The sequence below is a fragment of the Bos mutus genome, chromosome 24 (genome assembly GCF_027580195.1).
Source record: "Bos mutus isolate GX-2022 chromosome 24, NWIPB_WYAK_1.1, whole genome shotgun sequence".
Lineage (NCBI taxonomy): Eukaryota > Metazoa > Chordata > Mammalia > Artiodactyla > Bovidae > Bos > Bos mutus.
The window spans coordinates 52,839,956-52,864,675 of NC_091640.1; the positions used below are offsets into that span (position 1 = coordinate 52,839,956).

Consider the following 24,720-nt stretch of genomic DNA (forward strand, 5'->3'; position numbering starts at 1 on the left):
TTTTCTTATGCCTTTCAAAGGTATAATTTTACAGATAACTCCCCTGATGTATTTGTGTTCTGGCTTTCTGAACTCTAGTTCCTGCATCACGGCTATTATATTGCTTTTAGTATTTTTATTTAGTAGACATGCATAGTCTGAGAAAGGATCTAGTGATCCGAAAGAGTTAATGAGCCTCTCTAAACATCCAGCTCACTTCCAGGGAATGACTTAGACTGGAAAATAAAGTCTATTGATAATGACAAATTCTGAAATGTATTACTCATAACATCGCTTTATCATGAACTCTAGGGAACAACCAAATTGCTTTATTGTAATGGAATTTTGTTGAAATGTGAATATCGCCTAGAAATTGCATTCCCAGTTTCTAGGACCAAAAAGAAACGGGCCCGGCTACTAGGTTATAGAGAGCAAATTATCACATGAAAAAATGCTATTTTAAATTCAGGAGTTTGCAAAAAGAAGATGCTAGGTACACAGAAATCCTACCTCTTCTCTCTCTCTTTTTTCTTTAAGCCAGACTATATTCTGCATCTGTGGGTGATTTTCTTGGTCTGTTGAGGACTATTTGGTTAATTTTATTTAGTTGTCCAAAAAAGTCTAGGTAGCAGGAATGATTGAGTTTTCTTTATTTTTTCTTTCAGTAATTGAGACCACACATAGTTACATATCTGAGAATCAGGTCCAACAAAGGTTTGGTAGTCAGTAGAGAAAACACTGTTTGTATGGGCCGCTCATCACAATACGGTAAAATCTACCGTAAAGCAATCACCTTTTCACCACAGAATGGTTTTTGAGTGTCAAAGAAAGATGTTTTCCAGGGGAATGCAGTCTAGTTGTTGCACTCAGACAAAGTACATTTGGAGATAATTCGGAGTCACTGAGAACCATTCATTCATTTCTTTGCTTTTGTGTCTTTAATACCTAATCTTGTGAAGCCAATGACCTAATACTCAGCTCTTTGAAAAATGTCAGTTTTCTGTGCCCTTTTGTAGAATTCAAAGCACGTGTACATTCTATCGCTACTACTAGCAGTAGTAATCAGTATTGTTGTAATTATAAACTTAAAAAATTTTTAAGAGAATAAAACTTTGCATTTTGCAATGTTTTTGAGTTTCTAAGCCCTTTCTTATTGATCACCTCTCAACAACTAGGTGATAGATAGGGAAGATCCTCTGATATCAGTTGATGCTACTAGGCAAGAGCTTCCTAATGCCACTTAGTAAATTAGTGAAAGGCTGAGAGTGGAACAGGATGCTGCTTGTCACCTGTCTTGTTACACTCCATGAGTATCTTTTAATGTATTTGCAGAACTCTATCCTCTCTTTTTGTAAATAATAATTCAAAACTGCATGCTTGAGAGAACATCTCATAATATTTTCTAAGCATTTGCTATAATAATTAAGGAAATCCCGGTATGCTTCCATGCCTGGTATCTGTACTGTATTTAACATTTGGAGTCAAGTCTTAAAGAGATGACCAGTGTTTATTGTCCAGAATGGGCATGCAAGTTTGGAAACAGTGTTGAATTAGCCATACCTCTCAAAGAGACTCTACAGGCCACCCTAAGCTATTGTCTGCTCTTCTAATAGAACTCTGAGCCTCATCTTTAAGTAAGTCAAGAAATATTCGAAAAATGTTTCTTAGAAAGTATGCAAAATACTAGCCTACCAGCCTGCTACATGGTCAGTGTACACAGGCTACCCTTTGTCTTCTTAGACAGTAAATGGATTGGGGACCTCACAGTTAAAGTTTGGAAACATACTTGATCTTAATTTACTGGTTCAAGACCCCTGTGCTTCTAAAATGAAGTAGGCTAAGTAAGTTATCAGCTTCCCTTTTCCCCTCAGACTTGTGAAGGTTGAGCTCTCAGAATCTGATGAAAGGAGTAGACAGGAATGGTGACATGTCAGTTTCCCAGCATCAGTTTAAATACAGCCCAGTTGGCTCAGACAGTAAATCGTCCGTCTACAATGTGAGAGACCTGGGTTTGATCCCTGGGTTGGGAAGATTCCCTGGAGAAGGAAATGGCAGCCCACTCCAGTACTCTTGCCTTGAAAATCCCATGGATGGAGGAGCTTGGTGCAGGCTACTATCCATGGGGTGGCAAAGAGTCGGGCACGACTGAGCGACTTCACTTCCACTTTCAGTTTACCTTAGCTAAGATGCCCTGGAGAAGGGAGTGGCTACCTGCCAGAGAAGGCTGGCAGGCTACGGTCCTTTGGGTTGCAAAGAGTGGACACAACTGAGCGACTAAGACTTACCTCAGCTAAGAAATATAAATATGGAGCTTAAAAAAGCATTTCCAAGATGACCTGTTTATTAATTTTTAACTGACGTGTGCCCATTATATGCTTCTTAAGACAGATCTGTGGGAAGAATGTGTATGGAGTTCAGGGGCAGTGTCAGGACTGTTGGGGCCCTAAACCAGGATATGTATTAAATTCTAATGTACTTTGCACAAGATAATTTGCTAAGTATTCACAATGAGGATATCCTTATCATTGTGACAACGAAAGAGTTAGTCACTCAGTTGTGTCCGACTCTCTGCGACCCCATGGACTATAGCCTACCAGGCTCCTTTGTCCATGGAATTCTCCAGACAAGAATACTGGACTGGGTAGCCAGTGCCTTCAGGGGTTCTTGCTGACCCAGGGATCAAACCTGGTCTCCTGTCTTGCCTGCAGATTCTTCACCATCTGATCCACCAGCGAAGGCCCAGTTACTAAAACTGGGACCTACATAAAAGTGAATTTGCAGTATTACTGAAGTTGAGCAACCTGAGAAATTATCCCAGTGTGGCTCAGCATATTATGTAATCAGGGACAGGATTTTTCCAAAGTAGGTCAAATAAGACTTAATTTCTAGATAGGAGTCCCACCGGCACTAGCTGCGAAGACTAGGAGTCACCAGGACAGAGATGAAGGATAGACTATTTTACAACTAAACAAACCTATTGATGAAAAAACTGTATTATTTCAAAGCCATTATATAAGATCACATCAGGTTAGTTTGCATTTTTGTCAATAAAACAGAGCAATCCTTTTCCTGAATTTAAGACATGTTCATACATTTTTATTTAAAATCATTTGATTCAGTTTGTATATAGCTATACTTTTATTATTGCTCAGATACTTAGCCCAAACCTTATGTGGTACTAGCAGTTTTCATGCTAGAAATGTGTCACGCGGTATATTTTCTTACATGGCTTTAGGTCATTTTGGATAACAGATGCCTACATGAACTCAAGAATGTCAGTTATAGTATGCTACCCAATTTTTAACTTTGCTTATCACAAGAGAATGCATATTTATAATAGTGAAGTAAAAGCCTGTCAAATCTGTAAGAATAGTATAAAACTGCAGTTCAAAAAATGTATTTTATGCATATACTTTCATAACACCTTCTTGATGTTGTATCAAATCCATACTTGGTTAGTGCCGTCAGTATGTAGGTTTATAAAGTAGCAAAAGCATTAAAGCTTCTGTCTACAATGTGGGAGACCTGGGTTCGATCCCTGGGTTGGGAAGTTCCCTGGAGAAGGAAATGGCAACCCGCTCCAGTACTCTTGCCTAGAAAATCCCATGGGCGGAGGAGCCTGGTGTCCATGGGGTCACAAAGATCGGACATGACTGAGCAACTTCACTTCACACAATTATACACATCATCAGTTCAGTCGCTCAGTCATGTCAGAGTCTTTGCAACCCCATGGACTGTAGCACACCATGCTTCCCTGTCCATCACCAACTCCCAGAGCTTGCTCAAACTCATGCCCATCGAGTAAGTGATGCCATCCAACCATCTCATCCTCTGTCGTCCCCTTCTCCTCCTGCCTTCAAACTTTCCCAGCATCAGGGTCTTTTCCAATTACTCAGCTCTTCACATCAGGTGGCCAAAGTATTGGAGTTTCAGCTTCAGCATCAGTCCTTCCAATGAACACCCAGGACTGATCTCCTTTAGGATGGACTGGTTGGATCTCCTTGCAGTCCAAGGGACTCTCAAGAGTCTTCTCCAACACCACAGTTCAAAAGCATCAATTCTTCGGTAGTCAGCTTTCTTTATGGTCCAACTCTCACATCCAAACATGCCTACAGGAAAAACCGTAGCTTTGACTATATGGACATTTGTCAGTAAAGTAATCTCTGCTTTTTAATATACTGTCTAGTTTTGTCATAGATTTTCTTCCAAGGAGAAAGCATCTTTTAATTTCATGGCTGCAGTCACCATCTGCAGTGATTTTGGAGCCCAAGAAAATAAAGTCTGTCACTATTTCCATTGTTTCCCCATCTATTTTCCATGAAGTGATGGGACTGGATGCCATGATCTTAATTTTTGAATGTCACGTTTTAAGCCAACTTTTTCACTCTCCTCTTTCACTTTTCATCAAAAGACTTTATAGTTCCTTATATACATAATAGAACTTAAAATACTATTTTATTAGCTAATTAATTTCTATTCTATTCCAGTTTGAATTTCAACTAGACATTTTCAGCATCTATAAAGATACTCACTAAGTATTTGGGTATATATCAAAGGTTGAATATTAAATGCTGTTATTATGCAATTTTGATATTATTAAGATATTATTCTAAATGATAAAAATCAGGAAAATACCCTTTCCAATATTAACTGGAATACTATCAATATGGGTAGCTAGCTTTGTTTTCTACATCCTCTGTGAATTGTCATTTATTGATGTTACCAGCAGATTGGTGAACTTTTTTGAAAGTGGATTATTTTTCAGGCAACTTTATCACAGTAAATGCATTATCATCTACCATGTTGCTTATGCCAGAAACCTAGGAGTCATTTTTGATGACTTTTCCTCCTTTGCCCTTGACAGTCGATCAATCACCAAGTGCTGTCAAAATAGATATTTTGATAGACATCTAAAAATAGATATTGCATCTCTTCACTTTTCTGCCCTCCTCCACCGTTTTTAAGGTCTCTTCTTTATGGCCTTTGCCTAAAAATTCAACTGGCTACAGTAGGAAGTGTGGCTGATATTCTACAGAATAAATTGCTCAACAAATATTCATGGAAGAAAAGGAGTTTAAAAAGTGTTGCTAGGTGATTTACCTTTCTCAGGGCCCCTTTTGATTTTGGAAGAAAAATAGTCGTGTCAACACACAAATAAGGTCCACGTTTGAGCAATGTTACTAAATGTGCTATTTTTTCTCCTTCCTACCCTACTTCCTTTTGCCTCTCTTTAATTTGTTGGTTTTCTGACAAAGGATGAAGAATTCAAGAGATGTTCATATCCATGATTCAAAATAAATCTGCCTTCCTTGTATTTGCCATGATATTAACAATGTAGAGAGACAAAGGATTAAAAAGTTTTCTCTTCTCATGGATTTTATGATCGTTAATCAAAGTATTGATGCAGACCAAAAAAGTCAGAAGCAGCATATGGGACTGACTGTGTGATTAAACAAGGGTGGCACTTTTTTCCCTACAAATATCGATTTTACATTCTTTTGCTAAACCTTTATGGGGTGTTTACTTGGAAACGCATAGAAAAGGCACAAGGGAGAAGAAATTGATGACTCTGACATGAAGCTTTGGGGAGCAGTTATCAACAGGAGGACAAAGAGTAAATAAAAATGTTTGTGGATGAAATAGAAAACATTTCTAATGATTGCAATTGGTGTTAAAGATTTACATCCTGAAGAAGGGCTTAGGAGTGGGTTGCCATTTCCTTCTCCAATGCATGAAAGTGAAAAAATAAAGTGAAGTCGCTCAGTCATGTCTGACTCCTAGCGACCCCATGGACTGCAGCCCACAAGGCCCTTCCGTCCATGGGATTTTCCAGGCAAGAGTACTGGAGTGGGGTGCCATTGCCTTCTCTGAGGTTTATAGGGAAAGCACAAATATAACAAAATCATTTTAAGGAGATGGTTGGAAAATATTTGTATGATAAAACTTTGTTACTTTATATAATATATACTTAAGTACATTACTGAGAGTGCTATGACACATTTGATTGCTTACTTATATTTAATGTAAAGGTGCGAGGAATAGTTGACATTAATGGATGAAGCTACAGAACAAGTGCTGTCTTTAGGCATGATTCTAAAATCCCACTGCCTAAAGCTGGACATCCTGGAATATGAAGTCAAGTGGGGGTTATGAAGTATTACTATGCTTTCTGCCTAGAAAAGTTCCTTTAGCATTTGTTGTAAAATTGCTTTAGTGGCGCTAAATTCTCTTAATTCTTGCTTGTCTATAAAACTTGTGATATCTCCATCAAATCTGATCGAGAGTCTTGCTGGGTAGAGTATTCTTGGTTACAGGATCTTCCCTTTCATCACTTGGGATATATTGTGCCATCCCCTCCTAGCTTGCAGAATTACTGTTGAGAAATCAGCTTATAACTTATGGGAACTCCTTTGTTGCTTTTAATATTTTATCTTTGTCTTTAATTTTCACCATTTTGATTGCTCTGTGTCTCATTGTGTTAATCCTTGGGTTTATCCTGCCTGGGACCCTATGTGGCTTCCCTGGTAACTCAGCTGGTAAACAATCTGCCTGCAATGCAGGAGACCCTGGTTTGATTCCTGAGTCAGGAAGATCCCCTGGAGAAGAGATAGGCTACCCACTGCAGTATTCTTGGGCTTCCCTGGTGGCTCAGCTAGTAAAGAATCTGCCTGCAATGAGAAAGACCTGAGTTTGATCCCTGGGTTCAGAAGGTCCCCCAGCTTCCTGGATTTGGTTGACTAATTCCTTTCCCATGTTAGGGAAGTTTTCAGCTATTATCTCTTCAAATATTTTTTGGGGGTCCTTTCTGTCTTCTCCTGGGACCCTATAATGACAATGTTGATGTGTTTAATGTTGTCCCAGAGGTCTCTTAGGCTGTTTTATCTTTTATTTTTTCCTTATTTTTCCTATATTCCATTGTGCAGCAGTGATTTCCACCATTCTGTCCTCCAGATCACTTATCCATTCTTCTCCCTTAGTTATTTTGCTATAGATTCCTTCTAGTGCCTTTTTCATCTCTGTTTGTAAACATTTTTGGTCTTTGGCAAACATCTTTTGCATCTTCTCAATTTTTGCCTCCATGCTTTTTCTGAGATCCTGGATCATCTTCACGATCATTATTCTGAATTCTTTTTCTGGAAGGTTGCTGCTGCTGCTGCTGCTGCTAAGTCTCTTCAGTCATGTCTCTGTGCGACCCCATAGACAGCATGGGATTGTCCCTTGGATTCTCCAGGCAAGAATACTGGAGTGGGTTGCCGTTTTTGCCTATCTCCAATTCATTTACTTGTTTTTCTGGGGATTTATCTTGTTCCATTATCTGGGATATAATGCCATTTCTTTTCATTTTGGTTAAATTTCTGTGAGTGTGGTGTTCATTCAGGAGGCCATGGGATTGTAGTTCTTGCTTCCGTCTGCCTTCTGGTGGATGAGAATAAGAGACTTGTGCAAGCTTCCTGATGGGAGGGACTGGCTGTGGGGAAAACTGGGTCTTTCTCTGGTGGGCAGGGCCTTCCTTGCCCAGTAAATCATTAATCCAATTGTCTGCTGATGTGTGGGACTGTGCCTCCTCTCTGTTAGTTGTTCTGGGGCGACCCAGTCCTGGAGTCTACAGACTCTATGGTAGGGCCAATGGCCACCACCAAGAGGGCTTACAGCAGCACGCACCTCCCAGGACTGCTGCTGCCAGCGTCCCTGGCCCCGAGGCAGCCCACTGCCAACCCATACGTCTGCAGGAGACGCATAGACAGGTCTGGCTCAGCCTCCTGTAGGGTCACTTATCCTTTCCCCTGAGTACTGGTGCACACAAGGTTTTGTTTGTGCCCTCTAAGAGCGGAGTCTCTGTTTCCCCCAGTCCTGTGTAAGTCCTGTAATCAAGTTCTGCTGGCCTTCAAAGTCAAATCCCCTGGGGATTCCCAGTCCCTTTGCTTTGGTATTACAGTTCTCCAGTTTGTGGGTTGCCCACCCAGCAGCTATGGGATTTGATTTTATCATGATTGCACCCCTCCTATCATCTCATTGCCATTTCTCCTTTGTCCCTGGACATGGGATATGTTTTTTTGTTGTGTTCCAGTGCCCTTCTGCCATTGATTGTTCAGTAGCTAGTTGCGATTTTTGTGTTCTTGCAGGAAAAGATGAGCACATGTCCTTCTACTCTGCCATCATGAACCAATCCTCCCATGCCTTTCTTTATTCTCTGTCTCCTTATCTTTTTAAAATTTTTATTTGTTAATTTATTTTTATTGAAGTAAAGTTGCTTTAAAATAGTGTGTCAGTTTCTGCTGTACAGCAAAGTGAATCAGCTAAACATATACATATACCCCCTCTTTTTTGGATTTACTTCACATTTAGGTCATCGCAGAACATTGAGTGGGAAAAGGCAATGGTACCACACTCTAGTACTCTTACCTGGAAAATCCCATGGACAAAGGAGCCTGGAAGGCCACAGTCCATGGGGTCGCTGAGGGTCGGACACGACTGAGCAACTTCACTTTCACTTTTCACTTTCATGCACTGGAAAGGGAAATGGCAACCCACTCCAGGGTTGTTGCCTGGAGAATCCCAGGGACGGGGGAGCCTGGTGGGCAGCCGTCTATGGGGTCACACAGAGTCGGATATGACTGAAGCGACTTAGCAGCTGAACATTGAGTAAACTCATGAGTTATATATTTTATACCAGTAGTATAAATATGCCAATCCCAGTCTCCCTATCCATCCCACCCACCCCCTTACCCCACTAATATTCATGTGTTGCCTCCTTATCTCTTAATCTCTTTCTCTTTTGCTCTTTTTCTTTTCTCTTTCCTCCCTTAAAGTATTTATAATTTCCTGCATGACTATGTGCACCAGCACTCTAATCTGATGGAAGTTCTGTGTTCCCACTGTCTTTTTTTTTTAATCCATACCATAAGCCTTTGAGGTCGGTACTGTTATTAGTTCATAATGCAGATGAGAAAACTTAGGCCCAGAGAGCTTAAGTGGTTCCTTGACTGATAAGGAAGGTGACTAATATGGATGTGAGCAGTGTGACCCTGAGGCATGGGGATCAGTTACTTAGCTATGTCTGTGTTCTGGGCCATTGTAAATTATGTTCTGAATTAAGACAGAGGCAGAGGGAATGTAAATAAGGGGATAGGTCAGGGACACAATGAAAATAGGGTTTTTGGAAGTGTTGATGGGCTCTCTTTAATAAAATCTGTAGAGCCTCACGAGTACTGAAAGCATATTCCATTCTTCAAGGAAGTTCACATGAGATTCAACACATTCCCATAAATATAGAAGAGATACAAGGGGCAGAGTCTAAAAATAACTTTGAATTAAATTTGAAGATCCTTAGGTTTCTGCTGTGTTTCAGTCAAGGTGTTCTTATTTGCTGCAAAGATCTTCATATGGTACCCTCCAGCTGTCTTCTATGAGAGTTCTATCCAGATAAAACAACTTAAGGGAAAAGGGGGGGGCGGTTCTCCTTGGGCATTAAATCTATTTTAAAAAGTAGATGGTGGACTCACAGGAGATTCTGAGACCACAACTTTGCTGAAGACAGTGCAGTATAATGCTGAAAAACTGTGGGTTTGAACTTATAGAGAGAATGAAGTTCAGATCCTGGCTTTGTCTAGCTTTAAATATATGACCTTAGGCAAGCTTCTTAATCTCTTATGTAAAACAAGAGTAAAGGTAGTTTGTTCTCAAAGTTATATTGCATTACTTGCTTCTTAGTAATTGTGGATTGTATGTTCTCAATAAACATGACTCCTCTGCTCAAAACTCTAAAACCTAGTCATTATCAGCTCTAATCTAGTTTGTATCCTGCTGCTTAAGGTCTTATACCAAACTTGTAACTTAGACTTTTCAAAGTCTCAGCAGAAACCCTTGCTTTGTAGCCTCTTTATCATCCCTGGTGTTTCACACCCACTCCCAAGAAACAGAGCTCTTGATCCATCTCTGCTCACAGCTCAACCCACCTTGAGGCCAGATTCCTCGTCCAAGCTTCATCAGACTAGGATCCTCAAGAGCTGCCAGTCTGTCTTCTCCATCATTGTAGACCCACCTTCGTACAGTGTCCTTCAAGAAATAGACATTTGATGATGGAAATCTTATATTAACATTGTTTTTCAATGTGTCTTTTTTTGTTGTCCCACTAAGCAAATCCTTAGTAAATACTCAATTGACAAAAAAAAGGCTCTCTACTACTGAACATGTTTGAAGAGGGGCTAGTCTTCTCCTGTACTTCACTCTAGAGAGAGTGAGGCCAGCTGTAGGTTTGCAATGTGATATATAGAATTGAAAACAGAAATTTGTGAATGTAGCCTCTGAAAAAAAAATTTGAGGGTGGAGTCATTAGCTTATCTAATTTTTTTTCCGTTTTGTTAGTTATTACTTATGCACATCTAGGGTGAAGAAAGAATTAAGGAGTGGATTAATGGAGTCCCTGAGAAGGATAATAACCACATCACCAAATTGGACAGGGTTATTTCAGACAGTTAGGAGATAATGACCAAGAAAATCCTTTCTTTTAAATCAATAAGCCTAACTGCTCTCCACCATTCTCACTTGTAAACAGATTCATTTTGGTGATAATCAATGAAGGGATATAGGGATTTGGAGAAGTTCAGTTTTGTGGTTCTTTTTTTCCAAATCTGAAAAATGAAATTAATGCTTGACTCAAGATAGAACACAGCAACACTGAAAAGGATTACTTTTTCCCTTCAAGTAATGAAAGGACCTAGAATTGATTTTTCAAAAGTCGAAGGTCATGTGTTTAAGTACTTTTAATAAAAATCATTACCAATCTTGCCCGTGAAGACCAGGTTGTGACAGGTTTAGGTGGCTTGGTGAGGGGACGGGCATTAAAATCCACTTTCATTTAACTTCCCAATACAGTATAATCTGGGATATCCTGGCATGTCATCTGCAGAAGATCCTATGCAGGAACAGTTTGATCTTTGCAATCTGCTGCTGCTTGCTTGAAATCAGTGAGAAAGTATAAAAGATGCTAATAAACTTAGCATATGAAAATGAATTAAAAAGCTGAAATTATTTCAAAAGATGAATAATAACCATTAAGGGGTTTGCCTCCTGGTGTCCAGAGCATATAATGAATTCTATTAATTAGTTGCTGCCTGACATTGATACTAAGGTATTGGTCATGTGAGAGTAAGTTACACAATCACTGCAAGTTCCTCAAATACTATAAAGAAAAATTATTGTCTGTCACTAAGTATTGTTCATGTAATCATTAGTATAATTAAAATCTCCAAGTTTATCAAGTGATTTGCAATCATTTGTTAGAAATACTAAACACAGTTATTCTCCTGTTTTCAATATGTGGTCATTTATAAGACTTATGAGAGGTCACTCAACAAAGTCATAGCAAAGCTTTAACTTGAACTCATAAGATTTTACCTCTTGGTCTAAGATCTTAATTTTTTTTTAAATTTTCTATTTGAATATAAGTTTGTCTTTAAAAAACAGACTTTTAGTCCTTAGAAAATGACCCTTCTTGATTTGCCAAGAGCTACTAAGGCAAAAGTCTATTGGATATATTAAAAACTAATTATTTAAATTCAGTTTTTATTCCTCACAATAGTATTTTTAGAATAATCAAGGTGATTAGAATTTCCACGTAGAGGCTCTATGGTTATTTACTTTAGTATGAAATAATAAAAAGGACATTAGACTCAATAGTCTGATAATCGTCCTGTGATGATACAGTGTGACTCCTGCACATTCATTTAACACAATTATCTCCTTTATGAAATTGCAAAGTGGTAAAAATATCAGCCATGACTGTCTTGAGGCATTGAAAAATAAAAAATAGATGTATAGTGGAGTATAAATATAAGGCATAATTCTTTATCCAATCTGGTTTTCTTTACTACTATCTAAAACATTTGCGAGCAAAGAACACATCCATGCATGTGCATGGATGTGTGTGTGGACGGAGTCAGGAAAGGTGTGTGTGTGTGTGTGTGTGTGTGCATGCACATACTTAAGGCTATGTTTCTTTGGATGCCGAGGACAATATATTGCTATTTTATTCATGAGTTTCTTCCCCAAAACTTAACCAAATGCCGTAACCACATTGATCTAACCATGTTTTTCCTTAGCATGGCCTAAAATACTGTTCTTCTTTCAATCTGCCTTTCCATTACATTGTCCTACATGTCCCATTTGCTCTAGCCACTACGTAGTTACTCGACCTTCACTTGAAGAGGCTCTATATTGTCATGACCCCTTGAACTTGTGCTCAGTATTCACTTTATCTTAAATATCTTATCTATCCCCTCCATAAATCTCACATTTAAAGGATGGACTGTTTGTCAAGTCTTTCTTGACCACATGACACAGAATTAACTTCTCCATTTATTATACTTTCATTGTATTTTCTGGAATTATCTATTTAGCACTTTGTTTTCATTATGAGTTTATATCTCTATTTCCTCAGCCAGAATGAATATACTATCATGATTTATAAAAGTCCCAAAGCTAGTGCTTGCAACACAGCAGAGATGTAGTCAATATATTTTGAATGAATAATAACTGAATGAGTTAGGCTCTCAGCCTTTGGAACTCCCTTGAGAGGCAACATTAAATAGTAAAGAATCCCAGCTTCAAACTGGTATTATCTCAGTTCATATCCTGCCTCCATCACTTACTGTCTCATGGTTTCAAGCTACTTAACCATTCTATCTCCCTGTTGACATGATTGTACAAAGGCCATAATGATAGACCTTAACTCACTGGGTCATTGTGAGGATAAAAAGTATAACTCATGTAGATATGTGGGGTGACTGAACCAGTTCCAGGTCTAGAATATGTGCAAAAAAAGTAACATGTATTATTAAGAATGCAAAAATGTTGCTTAGTTTCCTATATTTAAAAAACAATAGAGGTGATGTAAGGAGAAGGCGATGGCACCCCACTCCAGTGCTTTTGCCTGGAAAATCCCAGGGACAGGGGACCTGATGGGCTGCCGTCTATGGGGTCGCACAGAGTCGGACACTACTGAAGTGACTTAGCAGCAGCAGCAGCAGCAGGGGTGATGTAAATGCTTTCAGTAGTGCCATACTCTTTCAAATATATTCTGACAACTTAAATATTCAGATTAATTTTATATGGCTGAGTTCTTCTGTAATTATTAATATGTTTATTATATCATTGTCAGTTCAGTTCAGTTGCTCAGTCCTATCTGACTTTTTGCGACCCCATGGACCAGAGCACGCCAGGCCTCCCTGTCCATCACCAACTCCCAGAGTTCACTCAAACTCATTCCTACTGAGCTGGTGATGCCATCCAACCATCTCATCCTCTGTCATCCCCTTCTCCTCCCACCTTCAATCTTGCCCAGCATCAGTCTTTTCAGATGAGTCAGCTCTTCACATCAGGTTGCAAAGTATTGGAGTTTCAGCTTCAGCATCAGTCCTTCCAATGAACACCCAGGACTGATTTCCTTTAGGATGGACTGGTTGGATCGCCTTGCAGTCCAAGAGACTCCCAAGGGTCTTCTCCAACACCACAGTTCAAAAGCATCATTTCTTCAGTGCTCAGCTTTCTTTATAGTCCAACTCTCACATCCATACAGGACTACTGGAAAAACCATAGCCTTGACTAGACAGACCTTTGTTGGCAAAGTAAAGTCTCTGCTTTTTAATATGTTGTCTAGGTTGGTCATAACTTTTCTTCCAAGGAGTATGTGTCTTTTAATTTCATGGCTGCAGTCACTATCTGCAGTGATTTTGGAGCCCCTAGAAATAAAGCCTGCCACTGTTTCCACTGTTTCCCCATCTATTTGTCATGAAGTGATGGGACTGGATGCCATCTTAGTTTTCTGAATGTTGAGCTTTAAGCCAACTTTTTCACTCTCCTCTTTCACTTTCAGCAAGAGGCTCTTTAGCTCTTCTTCACTTTCTGCCATAAGGGTGGTGTCATCTGCATATCTGAGGTTATTGATATTTCTCCCGGCAATTTTGATTCCAGCTTGTGCTTCTTCCAGCCCAGTGTTTCTCATGATGTACTCTGTATATATGTTAAATAAGCAGAGTAACAATACACAGCCTTGATGTACTCCTTTTCCTGTTTGGAACCAGTCTGTTGTTCCATGTCCAGTTCTAACTGTTGCTTCCTGACCTGCATACAGGTGTCTCAAGAGGCAGATCAGGTGGTCTGGTATTCCCATCTCTCTCTGAAAAGAGATGGGAATACAATTATATCATTGTATTTGATCCTTATTATTTGTAGACTCTATATCTGCAATTTCACCTACATGCTAAAATTTATTTGTCCCACAGTGTCTCTACAGTCATCTGTAGACTTGCACACTGCACCTATGGGGATCAGTGAAAACTTTGTGTCTCCAGGAACACGTTTTCCCAGCTGAGGCTGAACAAGGAGATGCTCTGTCGTCTTGTTTCAGTTCTCATGTTGTAACCAAGTGTCTCTTTTGTGGTTAAATAAATGCACTTTGGGGCATTTATTTATTGATTTCTTTTGGAAAGTTTGCTGATGAAAATGGTCCCCAAGTGTAATGCTGAAGCCTTGTCGAGTGTCCCTAAGTGCATAAAGGCTGCAGTGTGCCTTATGGAGAAAATACATGTATTAGATGAGCTTTGTTCAGCTGTGCACTGTTGTGCTCTTGATTGTGAGTTCAATGTTAATGCATCAGTGATGATATTAAATAAGGTGCCATTAAACAGGAGCGCATATGAAACTAGGTGAGGTATTGATGAGTTGACAAAAATGTGTTACCAAAGTCTCAGTAGAACCTGAACTTGTATTTTACCTGGGAACAATATTACAGTATTGTTCAAATTCAGTGTCTGCAATACCTTTACAGAAAATAACTACTGCAAATGATGAGAACTGATTTTAGCTGGCATGTTCTTTGAATTTTTTTTTTTAATGCTGAGCAAATAGCTGTGACTTTTTAAAATCTTTTTATGGAAACTGAATCATTTGTAGAGAGCTAGCTGATTTGTAACAGATCTGGAAGAACGGGCTCAAGCTCCCATATCGCTGGAGCACACTGCTGTGTCTCTGCTAGGCGGTCCTGGGGTTGTGGACCAAGGGTTCAGAAATCCATTCCTTGGCATTGAGTTTAGTTAGTTAGTCGTCAGTCACTCAATTGTGTCCGATTCTTTGCAACCCCGTGGACTGTAGTCCACTAGGCTCCTATGTCCATAAGATTTCTCAGGCAAGAATCCTGGAGTGGGTTGCCATTTCCTTCTCCAGGGGATCTTCCCAACTCAGGGATTTTTGCCTCTGATGATCATTTATTTTTCGATTGGTCTAAAAGAACAATTTTATGTGTTTGTTTTATAAATTAATTTAAAATTTCTTCAAAATATTACATATGCATTATTTTAGGTTAATTAATATCAGTGAGGCTTGTAACAAAGACCACTAGATTCTTCCCTACCTGTTTCCAGACTGTTCTCATTCCTTCCGGCTCCCATATCCATCACTTTTAGCTGTTATTTCTTCTGGCATGTACCTTTATGTTTCTCATTAATGTGCCTTTAATGGCCCTTAATTCCCTAATTTCAATTCACCAGTGTTACAGATCATTGACTACATTATTATTATGTCAGGATTCAGCACACATACACCCCATTTCCCTTCCTCAGCCTTCTTCCTTTTCCCTTCCATCTCTTCTTCCTTGTTTTCTTCTATTCCTTCTTCCTTGGATGAAGTATAATTAAAAGTGAAGTGCAGAAATCCTAAATGTTCAGTTCCATGAGTGTATTCATTTGTTAGGGCTGTCATAACAGATTCCACAGACTAAGTGGCTTAAATCATAGGTGTTTATTCTCTCACGGTTCTGAAGGCTAGAAGTCCAAGATCAAGGTTTATTGTAGCATCATTTCTTCTGAGTCCTCTCTCCTTAACTCGTAGATGGGTGTCTTCTTCCAGGGTCATCGCGTGATCGTCCTCAGTGTGTATCTGTGTTCCAGTCTTTCCTTGTGATACCAGGCATGTTGGATTAGGGCCCGCACTAATGGCTTCATCTAACCTTAATTACCTATTTTAAAGCCCTATCTCTAAATAACTTTCTGAGGTATTGGCGATTAGGATATCATCGTATGAACTGGGGTCTTTGGAGGGTGGGTTAGGAGGAGTTCAAAATTTAGCCCGTAACAATGTGTTTTGACAGTTGTATTCACCCATATAGCAAACTTGAACTATGACACAGTTTTGTTACCCCAAGACGCTTCCTTGTACCCATATCCAGCCAGGTGTTCCAGTGCAGTTACCATGGGCAGCTGCTTCTCTGATGTGCATTACTGTAGACTAGTTTTGTCTATTCTGAAACTTCATATCAATGGAATTATACAGTACAACTCTTTTGACTAGTGTTCTTTAAAACCCAGTCTTGCTGTTTTCCTCACTACCTTTCTGAAAATTCCATATTTCTCTTTCTGTTTTGGATTCTCCATTTGTGGGATTTCAGATCTTTTCCTTTCTTAGTTTGCCTCTCACTTTCCTGGAGCATACCTTCATTAGCCTCCTGGTAAAGGGTACACAGATGGACATCTTGGAAGCCATTCATATCCGAAATATCCCTATACTTATACTAGTATGTGTACATACATGTGTGTTATATTTCCCTCTCACATCATAGTTTATTTGACTAGACATGAAATTCTAGGTTTAAATGTTCTTTTCAATCTTAAAATGTTTTTTGTTTGTTTGTTTTTGAGAAATCTGATGCTATTCTTACTCCTGATTATAATTTATATACCCTTTTTTCTTTTTTTTCTCCCATCCATTCTGGAAGATGTTGGATCCTCCCTTCCCCATGATTCTCTAATGTTTCATATAATATGATTCTTTAAATTTATTAATGTGGTTCTTTTCATTTATTATGTTAGATATTCCATAATCCCTTTCAGAATGAGGTCTCAATCTTCCACTTCTGCAAAGGTTTTATTGAAAGGAAGATTTGGTGTTTTGTTGTTTTGTTTTGCTTTGCTTTGTCTCTAATTTTTAGTGTTTTCTTTATCCTGCTCCTTCATCCTCTTATCTCACTAGCTGAAGTTATGAACTAAACCACCTATTTTTTATCTTTTCTCTCCTATTTCCCTTGATTGTCATTTTCCCCACTGAATTTTGGGAGGCTTTTACTAATTTATTTTCCAATTTATCTGTTGCATATTTAATTTATGCAACCAAATTATGAATGTCATAGGCTTTTAAAAATCTTTTATTTTTTTTATACTTTTACGCTATTTATGGAGTCAGTATCTTCTCTTTGATTATTAGGGTATCAATGACAGTTCTTTGGATCCTTTTTCTGCTCTAAACACTAATGCTTCTTATGCCAAAGGTTTGTTTCAATGTCTGATAGTCAAGAATTATCAGTTTACATAAAAATGCGGTACTCTAAAGGTGATTATGAAGTGCAAATTCTAGTGCATGAGTGGGGGTTATTACGTGAGATTCTCACTGTTGGGAGATTAATTAGGGACCTGGTTGTTGTTTTCTCTTATTCTTTTCAATTTTCTCTAGAGAACAATTATCTGACATTCTGTCTGGGAAGTGTACACCTGGTTGCCGTTGTTCTAGATATCAGATGAAGGAAGAAGACTTGAATGACTCATGTCATTGACTTAACTCTCACCCTTATCTCTGTTCTCTTCTGTGTCTGGTGTCCCTAAATCTGTAGCTTCTGTTTCAGTATCCCTAGAAAATGAAGCTCCTGGCTACACCAAGTTCAGGGAGGGTTAGCTGACTGACTGCTGAATGTGATAGGATTTTCAACCCATCTTCTATCTCAAAATTGTGCTTTAGTCCTGCTTTCTAAGGTACTCAGGAAGCAATAATTCCCAGTCTTCCCTGAATTTTGTCATGCTGATCACCTTGTTTTCATTAATATCTTTAAGGAGGTATGTAGATGTCATCTTTCTCCTTTGGCTCAGTTGCAATACTTTGCTTCTTCTGTAACTTCTAAAAATTTGTTAATATTTCTCATCCATTAGTGGCCTGTTTTCTATTTCCTTATGGCTTTACACCATTTAGAATATTTATTGTCATTTTCGTGGCATTTGCAGTAGAGAGATAGTGATGTATATAATCAATCAAATGAATTGTGTACATTTGTCCAAATCAGACACGCAGCTATAAGAATGGATTTAACTTGGTTCTGAGGGATAATCTCTGACACTTCTTGCACTTCTGCCTTATTTGCACTTAGGTTTGGGTCAGTTCTTTGACCCCATCTTGTTGTTCTTCCTTTCTCTAATGATGTAATTTACATCTGTTGTTTTACAGAGTATCAAAGTAAGCTGGCTGCCTCCTCCATCAGGAACACAAAATGGATTTATTACTGGTTATAAAATTCGGCACAGAAAGACAACCCGCAGGGGTGAGATGGAAACACTGGAGCCAAACAACCTCTGGTACCTGTTCACAGGTCAGTGCTCACGTGCTGTGGTCTTAGAAGGTTTCGGTGAATCAAATGCCTCGGCAGTAAAACATACTCTCACTTCAAAGGAACATTCATTTTTCTCCTGGTAGGTGGCATGTACTGGTCTGAACAAGAATAACTTTATATTTTTGATTTGATTCCCTGTAATGCTTTCACAACATGTTTGCTTCAATATCACCATTTTAATAAATATATCATTGAATTCTTATCCATATTAGTATTGCTAACTCAACAATTTCTGTCATCAAATAACATTTAACTGTTTAATAACTTTTAAAATCATGTAATCACATGGTTCCAAGTTTAAGTCATTTCACATGGTTCCAAGTTTAAGTCATTTTGAGCCTTCTCTGCCCAAACTCCAGGAGTGAGAATGAGGCTGGAAAATGGAGAGAGGAGTGGTTTGGGGAATGAAAAGAACAATTATTCTACTTTCCATAAGTATAAAAGTAAATTCACTTCTGTAGCAATATTGGTAAAATTCATGTTGGGTTAAAATTCTTCCTGAAAACTGGACCCAATTTCCATATAGTATTAAGATAATTTTGATATATATATATATAAGATGAATAATCATATATTTCCTTTAACTGTTGGAACCATTAATACATGTCAGTCCAATTCCGAGAAAACAGAGACTAAGTCAGGCCTTCAAGTTAATGCATTTAGGGATCAAGCCCAGGAAGGCAAGAATGAAGGAACAAGAGAAGGGACCCAGGGAGGAAAATAAATCAAATGATGGCTTCTTGAACTGGCCACAGTTAGAACAAACCCAGAGCCAGCTTGTTCTTGCAGGCTGTTGGGGGTGAGGGGCGGGGTAGGAGAGAGGAGGTTTCAGAAGCCACTGAACTACTGGGGCCCAGTGTGGATGGCTAGATAGAAAGTATGAGCCGTTTCTCTCTTGTCTGTCACTGGTCAAAGTAAGCCCACAACAGGTTGTTAACTATTCTCTGCCTCCTGACGGTCCCCTGGGAAGCCAGCACTTCCGGTAAATGCACAAGTGTGAAATTCTCTCCTTGCCTATCAGCACTTAATAGGGATGGCTTGGTCTAGGCTTTGTAGTACCAAAGAGAACGTTGAACAAAGGGTTTGGGAAGCAAAGCAGATAGCAATGGCAGGAATCGGTGGATCAAGTTAAACATGTGGGTCATGGCACATACACTTGATTCATGACAACAGGCAAATTAAAGCTCATAACTTGCAGAAAACCAAGTAAGCATTCATCACAGATGAGAAGTAATTCCTTATTTATTCCTTTCTTGATATAGAGTACTCAGTAAATTTCTATCTGAAATCGTAAAACACACACACAATTTAAGCTACTTGCTCAGCCTACAGTATGAGACTTGATAGAAACTTAGTTTTTCCTCGTAAATTTGTGCCTCTTATGCCTATAAAATGGTAATGTGATGGTGAGTGTGCTTCCAAAATAGGTCTCCAAAAATCACATGACTTGTTTTATATCTAGACAAAATCTCCTAAATGGAAGTTATGACACTCTGTTGGAAGATTAGGGTTGACACACATATGCCATTGGCACCACCTATGAAATGGATAACTAATGAGAGCTTTCTGCAAGCACAGGGAACTCTCCTCAGTGCTCCACGGTGCCCTGGATGGGAAGCAAGTCCAAAAAGGAAGGGGGTATCTGTATAGTCAATTTACTTTGCTTTTCCATAGAAACTAACACAACACTGTAAACAACTCTACTCCAATAGAAACTATTTTAAAAAGAAAAACAAACACCATGTCATTTAAAAAGCTTAAAGAAAGCCAAGACGGTATGTCTCTTTACCTGATAAAATGATTGGAAGGTAAAATAATTGAAATGAGCCATTTGTTCTCACTGGAATATTTGGTACAACATGCACATAGTTTACTTTAAAAGAAATCACTAAAATTAAAAAATCTTGCTGAAAAAAATTTAGTGTAATTTCTATAGATACAGGAATTTGAAGCCCAGAAATATGTTTAATCATTGATTTTCCTTCTCTGATGAAAAACATTAAAAGTATAAATTTCTTTTTTAATAAAATAATTCATTAAAATATGCACATTCTAATAGAAAAACTAACAAATGGATATTCAATTTACAGAACTATAAATGGCCAAAAAGCCTAATAAAATGTTTAATCTTATTAGTAAGGAAATGCAAATTAAAAGACAAATGAGTTAGCATTCTCCATTGATTAAAGTAATAAAGATAAAAATGAATGATGATATGTTGTTTTGGAAAGCATATGAGAAAGATGAACTTTTGTATACCACTTGTAGTACAGAAAGATTCTAGAATCCTTCCAGAAAGCAATGTGGAGATTTGTGTTATATACAAGTGTGCATGTGTGTGCTGCTAAGTCACTTCAGTCATGTCTGACTCTGTGCGACCCCATAGACAGCAGCCTACCAGGCTCCCCTGTCTCTGGGATTCTCCAGGCAAGAATGCTGGAGTGGGTTGCCATTTCCTTCTCCAATGCATGAAAGTGAAAAGTGAAAGTGAAGTCACTCAGTCGTGCCTGACTCTTTGCAACCCCACGGATTGCAGCCCACCAGGCTCCTCCGCCCATGGGATTTTCCAGGCAAGAGTACTGGAGTGGGGTGCCATTGCCTTCTCCACTGCATGTGTGTATGTATCTGTAAATGTATGATTCAGGTTTCCAACTTCTAGGAGTTTATTCCAATTCTGCAGACATATTTTTTTGCAAAGTTTTAAACTAAAAACATGTTCATTGCATAAGATAAAAATATCCTTAGTATCTAACTATAGGCAGTTACCTAGAAAATTCAGACACAATCATATCATGAAATGCTGTATATCTATTGCAAATATTGAAATGTAAACATATTAAATTCAATGTTAAATATTTAAAACATATTAAGTGAAAAGCTCAGTTTGATACCAATATTAAGCATGAGTCCATATTTATAAACCAAAAAAAATTCTGAAGAAAATATTTAGAATAATATATTCTAAATACCCAAATATTAATAGTGATTATTGCTTAATTGTGTAAGAGTAAAATATGTATTTTTAACCATGTATGTAAAATGAAAAGCAAATAAAATATCAAGACTCTAATGTCATAACACTTGGTTACCAAGATTGAAGATTTCATACCACTGACTGACTCTGTGCTCACTGAACAGCTAAAAAGGGGCTAGTCAAGAAAATAAATGAAGAATAGTAACCATGTGTCCAAAAGACCTTACTGAAATGAATTGTTTAGTGTTTATGTTTTTTTTGTCAAATGGGATTTAACACATTCAGCTCAGTATTATCAAGCCAAGCTTCTGAATCTCTAAATATACAAAAGTTTAGAATTTTCTCCCAACAAAAAGTAAAATCATTTAAGATCACTGTGTAGAATAGCAAGAATTAGACTTTTTCTTATCAAAGATGCTGTAATAGTCCTAGGGGGTCATAACAAATTACCACAACGTGGTGGCCAGAAACAACATAATTTTCTTTTTCAGTTCAGGAGAAACCAGAAATCCAAAATCAAGGTTTCTGTAGAGGTCATTCCTTCTGGAAGCTCTACGGGAAAATCTGTCTCATGTTTTGTCTCCTAACCTCTGGTGGGTGCTGGCAGCCCTTGACATTCCTCAGCTTGGAGATACATCTCTCAGAAATCTGCCTCCGTCTTTGCGTCACTCCCTCTGTGAGTCTGTGTATCCTCCCTTCTTATAAGGATATCTTCACTGGATATTGACTCTGTAGTAATCCAGGATGATTTCATCTCAAGATCTTTAATAAATCTGTTAAGACCACGCTTCCAGGAAAAGCTATATTTGGATGTTCCAAGTATACAGTATTTTACTCATTACAGACTCTTGGTATTACTTTTCCTCTAGAGGACAATCATTTTGAATTGTACCCTCTAGTAAATCTTTATCCAAAAATAATTCAGTCCTACATCTTTACTCATCTAAAACCTATGTGGCAGTTAGCACTTCTCATCAGCATAGGGTAACCCATCTTCACTCTGGCTTAATATCATCCCAGTCGAAAGCAAAGCAACAGGATGAATTCGTTAGCTTGTTATTGACATGCCCCTTCCCATCTTTATAGGCCCATAGGAATCTGGACTCCAAACTTGCAACTTTTATTCATAATGTTCCTTCTTCATTTTAATTGTTATAAAACGAATTTGAGGATGCAAACATCATCTGAACAGTTATCTTTATAACTGTGCTTGATATTTATTGCAGAAAAGTTACATGGTCTTCATTTTTAATTTGAGATAAAGAATAGAAAGACCCAGAGGATAGCCTCGTATTCTTTAAGTGTTAAAAACAAGTTTTGCAAAGCCTCCGTCTTCCTCTCCTCTGTTCTGTGTCCTGGCCTCAGTCCTGGCTTATGTTGCATTGTGGGAACATAAATTGTGGGAATTGTGGGAATGCCTTTAATGCTAGAAAGCATCAGGGAATCAGGAAGTACTCCACACTGGTAGATTGGCTGCGGTTTTGACTTGTCCCCAGGATATATTTTGTAACCTATGCACTGTGTAGTAAGAGGAAGTAATTGATTTTCTATATAAATCTTCAGCACTTTAAAATGTACAGAATTTGCCCCCATGTTTTCAGTATCTTTAAAATACATGAATAGATTGATTTGGCTGTTAGAAAATTGAAAATGCCCGAGTGCTTCCTTTTGATGATATAAATATTCAGGGGTAGAAACTCAAATATTGGTTTTTACCATGTTCTGTTTGTTAGACAGGTGCTTTTTGTTGTGTGTGCTTTTTACTAGGATAATGGGACATCTGCAGTAATGAAGTAATTCAGAGTTATAACAAGGATTTTAAATCACTGCTATCAATTTTATTGTGGGAACCCAAGTCAACTAAATTTTAAAGTCCTGTTTTTCATTTTTGAGTGCTCTTCAGAGAAGGTTATTTGGAATTGAATATAAGAGTTTTCTCATGCTTCATGGCCAATATAAGAATAAACATAGGGTAAGCATGCGTTGGTATTTTGTGGACTGAAAAATTGAAACAATAGCACAGCAATTTTGTAACAAGATTAACATTAGGGAAATAGAGGGAAATTATATTCTTTGAATAATACATCATCTCTTGACCATAAATTCTAAGAAAGTAGAAATAGAACTGGGGAATTAAGAGTTTGAAGGCATTTGTTATTGGAGATAGAAACAAGCAGAAGACAGTCTACTTTCAGCAATATCTTTTTTTACAACTAAGAAAAGCATCGTTACTTATATCATTCTTCTAGAATAAAGCTATACTTAGAGGCAGGGCTTTCCAGGTGGCGCTAGCAGTAAAGAACCTGCCTGCTAAAGCAGGAGACAAGAGACTTGGGTCCAGTCCCTTGGTTGGGAAGATCCCCTGGAGGAGGGCATTGCAACCCACCCTGGTATTCTTGCCTGGAGAATGACAGAGGAGTCTGGCGGGCTACAGTCCATAGGGTCTCAAAGAGTCAGAAAAGACTGAAGCGACTTAGCACTGCACACATACTTAGAAGCAGAAGCAGCTAGGAGGCTGTGTACACGTGTGTGCGTGTGCATGCACACACACACACCACCCACCCATCCAACCCAGGTCAAGGCACTCCTGTGTTCTGCTGCAGAAGCCCATGGGCACATGCAGTAAGTCGTGTTCCTTAATGCCTTCCTGAAACAAGAAAGCAAGTTTGTTTTTTGTTTTTTATTTTTATTTTTTACTTTCCTGCTACCTTGCTAAAGTCAGTGGGGATGCACAGCCCGCACAGGTATGCATACCCCTTGGCCACTTGGCCTTGGCTGGTAATGGGGCTTGAATTCCAAGAGACCATAATAATTGGAAAAGATAGTTCTTAATAGACCACCACCCCCAGTGCACTACACACAGAGCAGACTGATACACAGCCCCAGTCCTCCTGTGAAAAAGGCCTGTTTACTTAGATAGGGCTTCCTAGGTGGTGCTCGTGGGAGAATCAGCCTGCCAATGCAGAAGACACAAGAGACATGAGTTAGATCTATAGAGACTGAGACTGAACTCTAGGTCCCTGACAAACAGAACAGAAAACACACAATTCATCTCATCCAAAGCCCTTGTTTTATTGAAGAGGTAATGGAGGCTTGATGAGTGACATTGCTAAGATCCACTATTAGCTAAAGGTATAGATCCCAACTAGATCACAGATGCTCTAATTCCTAGCTATGTGCTCCTTGAACTATCCAGTGTTATCATCTTTAGCTCACTTTATTGTGAGTGAATCTGGCTGTTGTATGAATCTGTAAATGATCATTAATATTAAAAACAGCTTTAACATTTATAATAGTCATAACAGCAATAGCAAATTTGACAACTGCTCCTATGCTGAAAACA

General features: G+C 38.5%; 1 protein-coding gene across 1 annotated transcript in view; it reads left to right on the plus strand.

The window, feature by feature from the left end:
* The window catches only part of DCC (DCC netrin 1 receptor), an 877,980-nt gene that overhangs the window by 588,836 nt on the left and 264,424 nt on the right, over positions 1-24,720 (plus strand). Inside the window, exon 13 of the mRNA XM_070361809.1 lies at positions 18,241-18,382. Coding sequence (XP_070217910.1) covers positions 18,241-18,382 — 142 coding nt within the window. The remainder of the gene's footprint in view (positions 1-18,240; positions 18,383-24,720) is intronic.